Source organism: Erpetoichthys calabaricus, chromosome 2 (assembly GCF_900747795.2).
Source record: "Erpetoichthys calabaricus chromosome 2, fErpCal1.3, whole genome shotgun sequence".
Classification (NCBI taxonomy): Eukaryota; Metazoa; Chordata; class Cladistia; order Polypteriformes; family Polypteridae; genus Erpetoichthys; species Erpetoichthys calabaricus.
Genome location: NC_041395.2, coordinates 131,262,369 through 131,277,820, shown reverse-complemented (window position 1 = coordinate 131,277,820; position 15,452 = coordinate 131,262,369). Strand labels below are relative to the sequence as shown.

General features: G+C 34.7%; 1 protein-coding gene across 1 annotated transcript; it reads right to left on the bottom strand.

Annotated features, from left to right (window-relative positions):
- Positions 1-226: 226 nt before the first annotated feature.
- Positions 227-11,423, bottom strand: LOC114669579 (extracellular calcium-sensing receptor-like). The gene is made up of 6 exons (XM_028825764.2): positions 11,226-11,423; positions 10,392-10,689; positions 9,189-9,998; positions 8,878-9,105; positions 4,702-4,825; positions 227-1,197 (listed from the first exon to the last, which is right to left on the bottom strand). The coding sequence occupies exons 1-6, from the start codon at positions 11,420-11,422 to the stop codon at positions 284-286; spliced, it is 2,571 nt and encodes an 856-aa protein (XP_028681597.1). The 5' UTR covers position 11,423; the 3' UTR covers positions 227-283.
- Between the last annotated feature and the right edge of the window lie 4,029 nt (positions 11,424-15,452).

Here is a 15,452-nt window from a genome sequence, read left to right as displayed (position 1 = left end):
TTTTTGACAAAAAACACAATATAAAAACAAAGAAATACTGTAGCCCTTTTCTTTAATTTCATTATTAAAGTGTATTCTGTGAAGACTAGTAAAGAGTACACACCACTTAACAAACAAATGAATGAATTAAAGGTACTAAATAATTTCATAAAGCTGTCAATGAATATAAATAGTTCAATTTATAACTGACAAATTGACACAGGAATGAACCAGAAGTTAGTTTTATCTTGTTTTATTTTATTCACACATGAATTTAGAAGGTATAGAAATTTAACTTTTCTTCCTAAAGTGATTTTGAGGGCATTTTACCCATTATATGCTTTCGAGTATTTTGGTCAGGCTTTAATAATATGACATAACATTTGGGAACAAATATACAAAAGAGTAATCCAAAACTAGAAGCCAATATTGCAAATATTTCAACTGCTACTGTGTATTTGCCAGGTGAACTGATATAAGCCGGAATGAAAGTGATCCAGACTGAGCAGAATATCAGCATGCTGAAAGTAATAAGCTGAGCTTCATTGAAGTTGTCTGGAAGTTTGCGAGCAAGGAAGGCAAGGATGAAGCACACAGCAGAAAGGAATCCAATGTAACCGAGCACAGTACAAAATGCTACCATGGACCCTACCTCACATTCTAAGATTATTTTTTCTTTGAATGATTTAACATTTCTATGAGGGAATGGGGGTGATAAAAATAACCAAACTGTGCAAATTATAACCTGGGTTAATGTAAAGGAAGCAACACTCATCCTCTGCTGAGGGGGACCAAACCACTTCATGACATTACTGCCTGGTAGCGTAGCTCTGAAAGCCATCAACACCACAACTGTTTTTGCCAGAATACAAGAGATGCAGAGTGCAAAGGTGATCCCAAAAGCCGTATGTCTCAGCATACATGACCAATCCGATGGTTGACCGATGAAAGGAAGTGAACAAAGAAAACACAGGATCAAGGAGAATAGTAGAAGAAAGCTGAGCTCTGAATTGTTGGCTCTCACAACTGGAGTATCACGGTAGAGGATGAAGATGACTGCAACAAATATGGTCATGAAAGCTCCTAGTAAAGAAAACAGGACCAGTAATGAGCCCATGACCTCTTCAAAGGAGAGAAATTCAATGTCTTTCAAGATGCATTGAGTTCTTGCTAAATTTGTTCTATAGTCTAAAGGGCAGCTAAAGCAATCGATTGCATCTGTAAGAAAAGCAAAACCAAAAAAAATATATATATATTTAGATGTACTTTCATACAAACATCCATCCATTTGGTAAATCTGCATAAATCTTTTTTGGTATTGGGAGATCTGGTATCTATCCAGACTCTATTCAATAAATATATCTTTGGTGTAAATTACTGTAATTTTGATACACATTTCCACACATTTGAACAGAGTTATGTTAACCTAGGATAATCTCATTGATCCTATAACTTTAATTCTCCTTGATCAATTGAGACCTGTGCTCTCATTTATCAAGCATCTCAGTGTAGGAAAATGGTCCTAATGGACTAAAATATCTCAGAATGACGCAAATTTGGTCCTACTCTAAAAAGTAGGAGTAAAAGCATTTGATTATTTTTTCTAATTTAACTAACTACTGCTAACTTTAGCAGCATTTAGGAGAGCTCTTGAGCTGTTCTGCCTTGCTGAGCACTGCCAGGAGATGGCATTTACGTACTGGAATAGGTGGAATATTTTTGAAATGCTGAACAACAATGAATTTGTAAAACAATATTGATTTGGTGAAGATGGAATAATATTCATAACAAATCTTGAGCGCTACGTGATCAATTCATCTATAAAGAGAAATCATGCACTGTCAGCTGAAATTACAGCATTGATGACAGTACCTTTTTGGCCACAGAGAAAATACAGCTTTGCAATAGCAATGTTTTGGGTATGTTACAACTTGAATTTGAATTTTCCACCATGCTTCAAAAGTTCTTACAACATGTGAGGTCATGCACAGATTTATACATTTCCCTTCTACTCCACTTGAATTAAAATTAAAGCAAGTTGGATACATGCAAATTGGCACGCATATAAAAATTATTGCTGCAAGTGCGGAGGAACACTTATATATGAATTGCAAGCAATATCATAGTTTTTTTTTTATTCTTTATTTCGCCTTATACAATTTCTTGTATTATAAATTTGTTAGTTTTCGCATACCCCTTGGGGTCAGAGCGCAGGGTCAGCCATTGTACAGCGCCCCTGGAACAATTACAGGTTAAGGGTCTTGCTCAAGGGCCCAGCAGAGTAGGATCTCTTTTGACAGTGACTCGAACCGACAACCTTCTGGATACCAGTGCAGATCCTTAGCCTCAGAGCCACCACTCTGCCCCATAGTTTCCACACAAAGGTGGTCAAGCACGCAAACTACACTGTAGTAGCCAGCATATTACCCTCAAGATAAGCAGGGAAGGATGATAACTGACAGAAAAATATCACACAGTTATGCTGAGCACTGCATTCCACGAACCGCTAAAACATTTGTGTTACACTTTACAAGACCAGAATGTTTTAAGAAGACAGGCAGAAACTCCAGGGGCACTGGATAGACAGAGCCTAGCAAAAGATAAGATGTGGAATCGCAGAGAGAGTTACAGTAAGTGGAAGATGACTTGGGTACTGGAAGAGTGATTGTGACTTCAAAAACAGTGCAAGAGTAGCTGTGGCTTATTTCAGTAACGGTTACTTTAAAGGGTGTTTCTAGTGGTCTTCACAGGGAAGGTGATTCTTCGGGAAGTACAGCTGTAAATCATCCATCCATCCATCCATCCATCCATCCATCCATCCATCCATCCATCCATCCATCCATCCATACATTTTCTAAACCCACTTTTTCCAGAGCAGAAGCTTGGGGGGGAACTGGAGCCCATCCCAGCAAGCATAGGGCACAAGGAAGGATCAATCCCTGGCTCATTCACTGTTAAGTACTCTCATTCAGTGTGCATGTCTTAGTCTTTCCATCTTGTTCCATGTTACAGTATTATTCTATATGTTGTTGTAAAGTTGTAACAATTACATGCATTTTAGTGCAATCTCTTACCTTATTATGTTTCTTTCTTCTTCTTCTTTTTGTACTGCTACTTGGAATATTATTATTGTGGTTCAGCCTTAGCCTTAGTATCAGAAAACTACAAAACGTCATCATGTGTGGGGTGTTTTAAAATTGTGATGTCAATAATTCTCAAACGTGAACTCTCACTCCTACATTGGAGTGGGTGTAGGATACTTTGTAAATACTTCTAACATTCTGCTGTCAGGTAGAACAAATTCTAATCCAAGTGTGATTTTTAGTGTACTTCCTAGGAGTAATTCTGAGATGCTTGATAAACACTGACCCAGATGTGATATATTCTATGAGCAACATATGGTAACAAATTACTGCTGTTGATTCAATTCTTCTGAACTTCTAAACCTGAACTTGAGACAACATGGATAGTGCAATTGCATTGTTTAAGTTATATATTCAACTGCATTTTTTAATCAACTTTTAAGATATTATGACAGACATTTCAATTTATATATCTCCTGTAGTATTATTCCTAAGCAGCTTCCTTAATTTTACAAATATTTTCTAATTTATATACCAATATGCATAATAAAACTTTCATTCATACTGTATAAAGAAGTGAGAATACCAAAATTACTTTGCAAAAAAATATAAAAAAGTGGGTTCTCTTTATGAAAACTGTCTTAATTTTTGGGTTAAAAACAGCACAAGAAGTGCTGTTTTCCCAAAAATATTAAGAAATAGTCTCTTATCATAGTATTTTATCCCATTGGAAAATAAAATAAAAATGATCTGGGGGTAAGGTCAACTTAAGATACAGCAGCTATGTAAAGGTAACATACCCCAAGAATGATATTCTAAGTGAAAGCAGCCTTTGGTAGGGTAGTAGCCCATTGTAAAACACACTCTCCTCTGTTAAGACCCACTTAATCATACCTACAAGTTTTGAAGATGTAAGAGGAAAACTTGAAAAAAAACCATATAGACACAGGAAGAGAATGCAAACTCAGCAAAGCTATAAAATGACAGTGATACTCTTTGTGATAACATGCATGCTAATATAACAACACCAAAATGAATCTGGAAAATTTGCCTATACAGATTCTACATACTGTATGTGCATTTGGCAAAATTATTCAAGTCATTGATCAAGAAAAGATGTTTAGTTATCTTGTTATATTCTGATTGCATCAGTGCTACTCCATACTGTAAACAAAAACTAAAATGAATTTTGGTTATTATAGTTTTAAATTTTTCTGATAATTCCAAAGAAAGGGCAATGTGTGAAATGTCTGGATTTTTGTGAAAAGGGCAAAATGTTATTTGATTCAAGACTTCCATTACAGTATAAATCAATTTACTGATAACTTACATACTTTTCTAGCTCATGCCATGGTGCACAGTCCATGTACTATTGGTGCTGATTCTAAATTGACCATTTTGGCAGCCATTTCTATGTATGGTGCAGCATATTACTATCTAATACACTTGAAATACTATTACTATTTATTTAAAAATGACTAAAATTCATTTCCATCTAATATATATTTGTGTTTGATTGTTGTGAAATTAGATTTATGCACATTCTGAAAGATGTAGCTTGAAACATTGATTCATTAATACATTTGTTTATTATAACTGAAATGTAAGACTGCAAAAAGTGCACAAAATGTTCTCTTACTTGTCATGTTACTTATTTCACCTTCAGCACAAGGTATGCAGTCAAAGCAGCAAATAAGTTGTCCATTTCTAATTGCCTTGCGAGCGCCTGGCCTGCAGCTGTCTGTGCATACAGATTTAGGTACCTTAAAAACAACACAAACACAGTTACATTAATTGTACTGCTATTACACAGAATATGACAATTTTTAATTCAGACAAAGAAAAGTGCTATTCAAAACTGCTGAAAACAAAACAAACAGAAGTTTTGTTTTTTTAATCATAAATGCTGTTGTTAATTTATTAAAACAAACTACTATGTTTGGTAGTGTCATTTAGCTTTAATTTCATTCATAAATTAGAATGTTAAGCAAATAACATAATCAGTATGTATAATGAAAACTGATATGCTTTACAAATAACATTGTATGTATAATGAAAACTGATATACTTTGCAATTATGATGCTTGCCCATTTGTTTACTCAGTTGATAAATATATTTCTTAATTTCAATTGATGAGGAACTGAGGCAATGTAGAAAGTAAGGTACAGTATGTGCATCAACTTCCAGATGCTCATACAGGGCAGAGTTCAGTCATACATACTGTATGAGAATACTTTAGTTCACATTTTATATAAATATAATTTACCTGGCAAATTAAATCTTTCCCCTTATTGTGGTATGAAAATGTCATAGTTAGTGATGGTGAGGCTCATTTCCTACTAGGAAGACCGGAGAATAAGTATATAATTCTACTGCACCTGCCCTGATCTGGGCACAAGAAGAGATTTAGAATTTGAAGTAAATATTAAACTTCATTTTTTCTAAGTACAAGTTTTCTTATTGTTTTTTTAGGAATGTAGAAGATAAATTAAGTAGCAGTCATTCAGAAACTACATATTCTGTAATTATATAGAAAACAATTTTGCCTTCAAAAATACATACAGTTATAAAACAAAATGTTTAGTTTCTCAGTGACATAATAGTTATTGATTGCAAAAGTCAAAGACGGTATCCGACCTTCAAAATACCCATTTATTCAGTTAACTTGCAAGGAGGTTATACAAAGAAGTAGTTACTTTAAAAATAAAAGTTAATTTGTACCCACCTAATTCATGGCTCATTTAAGCCACCAAAAAGGATAAAAGCAGATATACTTCATCCTTTATAGCTGTACCCATTTTTATTCTAAAATCTTTCAATTGTGAATGTAATGTCTTAGTATACTAGAGCACTTTTCAGTTGTCTGTTGTCACAATGAAATTTTGGTGATAAATAAGACATTGTTGAAAAGCAAAAACCCCCAAGACATTGTGTCTGGTAGAAAATCTAAAAGCATTCTGTACACTCATTTGACTGAATGTGTATGTGTAAGCAACTCTTAATAGCTATCAGGTTCACCTTTTTAGCACCAAATGTGTGCAGAATTTATTTTTAGTTTGCAAAGGAAAAGAGAGCATGTATGAGTGAGTGCTAAATAATGGTAATTCCCTAAGTGAATTGTGGTCAAATGATTTCTATTGTCAGCTTTAAAAGGAACCATAGTTTTCCATAAAAATGTTTACCACTTTAAAAACAAATGTAAGTTGAGTATTTCTGAAAAGAAAAAGATAAAGATTTAGTGATTCATCATTACACAATTAAACATAGAAAAAAGTTTATACAGTAAATAGAAGTTAAATTCAACATTTGGCCACATATAGTTCAGTAGTATCTATTTTGTTACAGAAGTTGTTTGGGCTAAGTACTTTATAGTAAAATGCTTCTCTGTAAAATGGTAATAGTGTTTCAAAATTCATGTTTAATATAATTTGATTAACCTGATGTAATATCATGTTCATATACAAAGTTTAACGGAAAAATCTGTTGTAGTCCACTGACCCATTTTCTCAATCCACAACCCTTAATGTACAGTCAATTTAATATATTGATACACAAATATACAAGTATCCACACAGGTGTATTTTTTTGTTATAAATATACTCATCATTAATGTTCTTAGGATAGGAGTTTCTGAATAAAGCCAATACGAACACAGAAAGAACTTGCAGACTCCCCACTGATATTGTTGGAACCTGAACCCAGCTAACATCTGCCACAATGGAATGTAATAGTATACTGTAATATACAGTCAAGCAATGGAGTAATTGATGTAAAATGCATAACAATTCCAATTCAAGATTAGGAAAGTCCAGAAATAGGTGGAATTTAGGAATCAGACATGGACATGGCCAGTTCATATTTGGATTTAATTTTGTCAATGACTAATTCTTGGAAATATCAACGAATGGTAATAGATTATACTAAGATTGTTCCACCTTTGTATGCACATAAAAATAGAAGTTAAACTTGCCAATATTTAGTCTAGATTGTCTCATCTCAGAAAATAATGAGACTCCTTTTCACAATGACGTCCTTCTAAATACCTCTGGGGAACTTGCGCATGTAAGTCAGCCAAGTCCAGATAGGTTTAAGAAGTGTTTGAGGTATGTTGCATCAATATTGGCACAGAAATTTGCATTAGTTATCTTTTTACCGGGTGTAAGAATTTTTCCCAGAGTTAGTCTGTACTAAATATTTTTGATTTTATCATGATACTGAGATCACTTGTGTAATCAGCTACAGTGTATATGAGAATATCGGTGCATAACCATTTACTTGAAATGCTTCTTATATTGCTATAACTTTTTATTTCAAATTCTTATTCAACTTAATATTTCATTTAAATTCTAAATTGCAACACATTTAAATAATTAAACATATTTAATAAAGGTATTAACTATTAATTGTTGAATTTTGGTCATTTTACTTATAATAACTAACAATTCTGCGTGCATAATAAATACAAAGAAATCTTTCTGATTTGTAAAATAATGTACAGTAACATTACATTCACAAACCTCACAATCCAATCCAGGAAGCTATAACCTGTTTTAAAAGCATTGGGTGCAAAGAATAAACCAACCCTGGACAACTGGTCAGTATATCACAGTGTCCTGAAATCGTTTCAATGAATGGCTTTAGTTTCTTCCATTCTTCTTATATATTTTGAATTGTCCTGAATGATGCTGAGTACTGTGGAAGAAGAGAATCACTAACCCGTGATTATGGAAGGAGTCAGGGTCTCACACCAGAAGAGAATGTTCAAAAGCTTTCTTTAATTATTGTTATTTATTGCATACCTAGACTGGAGTGTCAGTAGCATTGCAATGCCCCACCCAGTAGATGTTTCAGCTCTTATATATCAGCTGGTTGCGTGCAAAGCTTCACACTTTTGCAGAAGTACAGAGGATTGATGCAAGAGCCTAAAACTAATTTTATATGGCAGTTACAGAATACAGAGATAAACTTCTTCATTATACAGGAAGAACAAGTTGCGAAAAATACATATTTCTTGCAAAGTCAGATTCTTTTGAACTGCTCACACAAATAAACAACAGTTGTGCATGCTAAATGTCACGTACACACTTTTAAATTTTTGCTGTGACCTACTCAGAATACAAAATGGAAGGTTTTCTTATTCTTATTCAACAGTACTTTTCAGAGTCAAAAGTAGATGAAAAAGTCATATCCGAGGAAGCAAACTAACAGAAAGTTCTTAAAAATAATGGATTCTATCAATATTTGTCACACAGCCTGAAACACTGCCACCATAAACTTTTTTGATTGCAGTGGGGTCTTTCAGTTTGGACATTATCCTTGTGTTTGCATGTGATACACATGGGAAACAATGTGAAGAACAGAAGTGTTTTGCCCTGTTAGATTTTAAGTTATTAGCTTTTGGAGTATGTGGATTGTTTTTCATTTCCGCTATGGCAAGTATATCCCAGCTACATCAGACAAATGGCAGAAATCAGTCTTTGCAGAGTATGGAGATAAACTTGCTCCTGTTTCAATCAACATTTTTTAACAGCAGTTTGTGCTTTTACTTTTAAATAAACAGTGTGTCCTGCATAACTTTGTAATCTATCCTTGTCTTGACAAATATTTAGAGCATTTAGATTAATGATGAAAGGTACACTTGAAATATACAGTACATTAAATGATTTACTAATTAATTACTTAATGGTTGTTTGAACTTTATTTTTTAATAAATATGCAAGCATTGGTCATATACCACTATATGAACTAGGGTGTGTTTTTAAAAAGATATTAAAGAAAGTAAAGCAAAATAATTTTAACATATTTTATTCTTACCTCTTTTTGGTCTCCAGTCCAAACAATGCTGACATTATTCATTTTAATGCGCTTTTCTTCAGGCAAAAAAGGATCATAGATGCCAACCGTTACAAACTTTATGAGACCTCCTTCACCCTTCTGCCAATTTACCACTTCATACCTTTGTTCAGGTTCACCATTTATATCAAAGTAAACTGCATCGCCATAGACTGTAGTGAAATTCACTTCTTTCAGGTAACGTAGCAACTGAAATAAAGTGGACCACTAAAAGTAAAGAATTTTGAAAATGATAAGCATTCATATAAACAACACAGAATTACATGCAGTACCTGCCATGATGCTGGATTCATCTTGTTTGCACATGTTTTATTGATGAAAGGTCCTTGGCCATTCTTGCATTGGTGCAGATTGTGTAACGCATGTGCTATAGCATACACTGCTTTGTAGGTACAGCTAGGGACTCTAAATTCATGCTCATCAGTGTATTCTGTTTTTACATCTCTTAAATTTTCAGATCCTATGCATTTATTTCTACTCCCGTCTTTAGAATTCAAAGTGCAGTTAAACGTCCCTTCCCAAAATTCTTTCAGTAGAACATCTTCAGGGTTTGTTAAAGGGTTAATATTTACAAGGTAGTCCCTTAAGCCAGGAATTTCTGCATTGGTCAGCGCCATTCCAATGGCACCTCCTAAAATTCTGTAATATTCTTCTTTTGCAGGGAGCCGCTTTGTCATCCAGCTAAGATTTCCTATCCACTGTAATCCAGTTGCATTTTCTAAAACTAATTCTTCAAGAAATGTTTTCATAGTTACTGCACTTACAAAAGCAATAACAACTTTAGCAGAAGACTCTTTGATAAGTCGTATCATTTTAATGTATTTTTGCCTTGTCATCACAGTGGATATGACAGCAGAATATTCAATACAAATGCCTTCTTCCTGAGCAGCTTGTGCAAATGATGCCATGCCATCATTGCCATAATCATTGTCTGTTCTTACAGTCCCAACCCAATTCCATCCAAAGTGTTTAACAAGCTGGGCCAGGGCTCTGCTTTGATAATAATCATTTGGGACTGTCCTTAATAATGTTGGATACTTTGTTTTGTCACTAAGACAAGAACATGTAGAAAAATAAGTTATCTAAAAAAAGAATTAAAAAAATGTGTTATCTATCAGAATTATGCCTTAATTATGTTTTGTTTTTGTGAGCATGACTTTCTCTTGTGAATTTCCCCTTGGGATTAATAAAGTATCTATCTATCTATCTATCTATCTATCTATCTATCTATCTATCTATCTATCTATCTATCTATCTATCTATCTATCTATCTATCTATCTATCTATCTATCTATCTATCTATCTATCTATCTATCTATCTATCTATCTATCTATCTATCTATCTCTTGTGAGAAGGATTCCACAGAGAAAAGCCTGAGGGTATTTTAATTTTTCAGTGCTAAATACTGAAATTGCTATGCTGCTTCCATCTAAAACATCTATATTTTTAAAAGAAAGGATACTAAAAGTCTTACTTGTGGAATTATAAAAGCCTGGGTTATAGAAGCAACTGCTTGTGTGTATGTTGTAGAAGACATCCCAATAATAGCTAAGACAGGGGATTGGTTGCTGTTACAGGAATGATTAGTAGGATTTTTGTCTTCTGGGTCATTTAATGGAGCTAAAGTTTGCTTAATTGATAGCTGCACAGAAGAACAAGCATCATATATCTTATAACCCATAGTAATATTAGGTAGTAAATTCTTATTTTGGTTAATTTCTTCAATAGCAAATATCATAGTTCTGGCATTTTGATATTCTCGTTCATTGAAACTGTCAAAGAAAGCAAGAAAAAAACAAAGAATATTTTAAATTTGACTTTGCTGTTTTTACCAGTTTTTTAAATAGATATATACGATTACTACGACTGAGACTACACAGAGTTTTCACTCTTTTAGAAAAACACAATATGAATATGCAGTCAAAGCAGGAAGTGTTAAAGAATTGCAGATACAATTTTCTGAGGTTTAAAACCTCACAATTACGTTTAAACCTGATCTTCGTAGAGTGCATAACAATACCATCCTAACAGTTTGTATATAATACACATCTGATATTTTTGTAGATTGCATTATATTTATACTGATAATAATAAAATAACAATATTGAAAGCAGTTTTACACTTTTCACACATTAAAAATACATTATATGTAGAAAATGTATAGAAATATATACATATTTTAAATAAAATAACTGGAAAAAACATTGCATATTTAAATTTCATTAGGTAAACATATTTTTAAAAGTGCATATATTTTCTTTTATTTATTCCTCTAAAATAAATATTTTAAGATACGATTTTTACTTACTCTTTGCATTCAGTCGGTTGAGGCTTGGATTTAAATATAGGCAGGTTAGTGCCATGACTGTGAATGTTAAAAATGCCTGCAAGAATAACATCTCCATCTTTTGATAATAAAGGCACTTCAGCAGTGTCATACAGGCGACAAAATGGTTCATCTGCCCTTATGATAGCAACCAACAACACCCCCACCACAAACAGCATCTTAGAGACAACTTGTTTACAATGAAAATACTGCATAAGAAAGCTGGATGATTATATACAGTATTACGTTCTGAATTATTTTCACCTAAATTAACTTAGTATAAACATCTTACTACTAGTGAGCTGTTAACTCTCTAGGGGATCGTCAATATTTGAAACTGCCTTAGGAAAAAGCACAATTACACTATTGTTCAAAAAATATAATTAATGGTACATTATACAATGTAATGGTTACAAATTTGGTATATTTAAGTCAAGAGAGCAATATATAACTTACATTATATTTAGATGTTATGTTCTATTGTTTGTTGTTATGATTTTTATATTGAAAGTGGACACTTTTGATCTAACTTTGTAAGCAATACTTAAGCAATGCTCTTGTCTACATCAAATAAGTACAGTAAAGCATATAAAGTAAATATTTGAAGCATTACCAGCAGTCTGCAAAGAACATATGTGGTGAAAATTATGTAATGCAAAAATTGTATATACCAGATCAGAAGAGTTTAGAAGAAGAAGAAGAATTGAGTCCATTGAGATAAAAAAAAAACTAAAATTGATGCATAACTTCTGGAGCAACATCTGGGAAAAACAAAAGAGCTATAACAAAAAGAGACAGAAACAGAGAACATCCAAATCTACCAACACACATGGGTACAAATAACCCTAGAAGAAACAAAAACAGCTATACAGATGTCCAGTAGCTAAAGTGCCCCTGGGAATGATGGGATAGCAAACTTCTGAATCAGGAACTTACCATCCTTATATTAATATCTAACAGATACCTACAATGAGTGCATCAGCAACCCAGAAACCTGCCCTGAAAGGCTAACAACTGGTACTTCCTACCTTCCTCCCAAAACAGAAGATACCAAAAATCATAAAAACTATCACCCTATCACATTTCCATACAACCTACTGTATAAGATCTTAACACTGAGAGAGTTTACAAACACTTGTAAGAAAATAACTTAATTCCCATAGAGCAAAGAGAGTGTCAGAAAGGAAGCTATGGCTACAAACACCAGCTTTAATAATAAGGCCATTATTGAGCAAGTGAAAATGAGAAAGAAAAAACTGAAAACAACCTGGATAGAGTACAAGAAGGCATTTGACTCTGTGCTCTATGACTGGATAGTAAAATGCTTAGACTACAAAACTACAAAATATCACCAATACTCACCCATGTTTTAACAGTAAATGTGAATCAGAATCAGAAAACAACCCTTACTCTAAACCACACACCTGGAATGCTATATTTCAGACAGATCAACATCAATAGTGGCATATTTCAAGGAGATTCTCTCTCTCCCCTACATTTTTGCATAGCACTTGCTCTCCTATTCTATCTCCTGAACAACATCAGCTATGGTTATACTTCAGGCTCATTCTCTATTAATCATCTATTCTATATGGATGACCTGAAAATGTTTGCCAAGAATGATCATGAACAAACTTGCTTTTTAACCATCATAAAAGGCTTCAGTGACAACATCAAATTGGAGTTTGGACTAGACAAATGTACCAAAGCCACCTCCAAAAACATCCAAATTCATTTAGACATCACCATTCAAGACTTAAAGCATGAAAACACATATACATACCTGGGAGTGAATGAAGGGGATGGGATACAACATACCAAAATGAAAGAAAACATCAGAAAGGAATACTATCAAAGAATACAAATGGTAACAAAATTTGAACTCGATGCAACCAACAAAATGGAAGTCATCAACACCCTGGCTATACCAGTTTTAACAGGGGTTGGCAAAGTCATTCCTGGAGTGCCGCAGTGGCTGCAGGTTTTTGCTCCAACCCAATTGCTTAATAAGAAGCACTTATTGCTCTAGAAACACTTCTGCTTCATTTTAGTTGTCTCCATCATTAAGATTTTGAACCCTATTGCTTATTTAAGTCTTAAACAGCTGCATTCTCTGTTTTTAATTGCTCCTTATTAGCAATTAGATGCAAATGACAAAAGAAACCAGCAGTTATCCATTTTGCTTGTTACCCTTTATACCTGTGTGTATTTATCGTGCACTGTTTGGTTTAATTAAATACTTGGGAAGAAAGATAAGAGAAAAAAGTGAAGGACTGAGAATTACCCATCCGTTTTACACTTCAAAGTATGTGGATGATATCCTTAGAATGGAAAAAAAATCTAGGATATGAGAATGACTTGATATAGCAGAGTTAAAGCACTAACAAGCCATGAAATGTAATTATTGGCAAGGATTGTTTTCTAATTAAGCAACTGGGTTGGAACAAAAACCCGCAGCCACTGCGGCCCTCTAGGAATGACTTTACCCACCCATAATTTATAATTTACACCTTCAACATTGTCCATAGGAAACTAGAACAGACCAGAAAACTTGACAGAATACCAAGAAAAATACTCATCTTAGAAAGGATGCACCACCTAAAATCAGATGTAGACAGATTGTACCTCCCCAGAAATTAGTGTGGCAGAGGCCTAATCCAACTAGAAACCACCTAAAAAGTAACAATAGGCCTAGACACCTACCTTAACACCAAAAATGACCCCTCCTCATGGTTGCTTTAGAGCATGAAAAACAAAAGAAAAAGTACTCCGTAGTTAGCCAAGCCGCAATCTTTAGAATAGAACTCAACCTTCCTGAAACACCAAAACCTGGAAATGAAGCTCCAACCATCCATGCCCAAAAAGTCAAACAAAGAGGCCTAATCCAATCAAATCAAATCATCACGGCCAAGAACAAATGAAACAAAAATGGTATGAGAAACAAATGCACGGGCAATACCCAAAAATTGTAGGTGAGAAAGATGTAGAATAACATATGACCAACCAAAGGCTGAAAACATCTGGGCTAAAATTTGAAAAGAGGGCTTTATCTTTGCTGCCCAAGAGCAGGCCATCAAGACCAACTACTACCGGAGCAAAATCCTTAAGGATGGCACAGACCCAGTGTGCAGGATATGTGATCAATTCCAGGAAACTATTGACTACATCATGGCAGGGTCCACATTAATGACAGGTTGGACTAAACACGGAGGATCTATATAAGAAAGGGCAGAGCAAGCTGTTTTTCCTCAGGAAACTGTGTTCCTTTAATATAGGTATCTTCTATAACTCTGTGATGGCCAGTGCAATTTTCTACTGTGGAAGTTCAAAACCCCTTTTGAAGAAAGCTAATTAGCCAGTAAAACAGTCAGGAGGAGGCTCAGTCTTTTATTCTTGCAAGAGGTACCACACTCACAGAAACATGAATACTAGAGTGGCAGTGAGTAAATGCTACATAAAAGGAGCTTTTTTAATTGACAAATGTATAGATGGGCATGCATCATACATTTTGTATCCCAGAGTAACAGCAGTAAATTTTTATTGTTATGAATTTCTTGAAAAGCAAAAACCATTGTCTTAGCATTGTTATATTTTAATTCATTCAAACTACAAAAACAAAATGTATACTGTAAACAATATTAACAGACATATCTTCTCTGTCCTGAAACTATGACCTTGGTCCCGATGGGTGGCTCAGCTCTCCCACCCTGGAGAGCATAATGAGCCCATTTTGCGTCCTCCCCAGAAACCAGCCCACGCCTGAGGGTCCCTTCAACACTCTCCACCAAATAGTGGAACGGAGCCTGCACCGGGTCCTTCCTGACCCCCCGACGCACTCCCCACCCAGAAACTCGGCCCTGGTACTTTCCTACCTGGTTCTTCAGGGACAATATTCTGCCGACTACGCCACTGTGAGAAGAAGAGACATGAGACATGGCAAGGTTTGGGGCAGCCACCCATATAATTCAGTGTCCTGGCTGCAAAAGTAAATGCTTCTTTTGTTGAGACAAGTTTACAAGACAGAGTCCAAAACAGAACTGACTTCTAGGGAAAAGGTGTGAGGCTTTATAGGAAGTTTGGGGGAAGTGATGTCGTCCTCGGGGCCGGGACCGGAAGTGATGTTTTCGGGGCCGGGACCAGAAGTGATGTCGTCCTCAGGCCCAGGACCGGAAGTGATGTGTCTCGAGTCGAGGCGGTGGCTCCTGGTGG

What these genes read in the sequence shown, in the direction of transcription:
- LOC114669579 (XM_028825764.2), bottom strand. Translation starts at nt 11,422, where the DNA reads ATGCTGTTTGTGGTGGGGGTGTTGTTGGTTGCTATCATAAGGGCAGAT. An exon ending in GGACTGGAGACCAAAAAGAG is followed by an intron (nt 4,826 to 8,877) that starts GTAAGAATAAAA and finishes GTTGTTTTTAAG; the next exon opens with GTACCTAAATCTGTATGCAC. An exon ending in TGAAATAAGTAACATGACAA is followed by an intron (nt 1,198 to 4,701) that starts GTAAGAGAACAT and finishes CTTTTCTTACAG; the next exon opens with ATGCAATCGATTGCTTTAGC.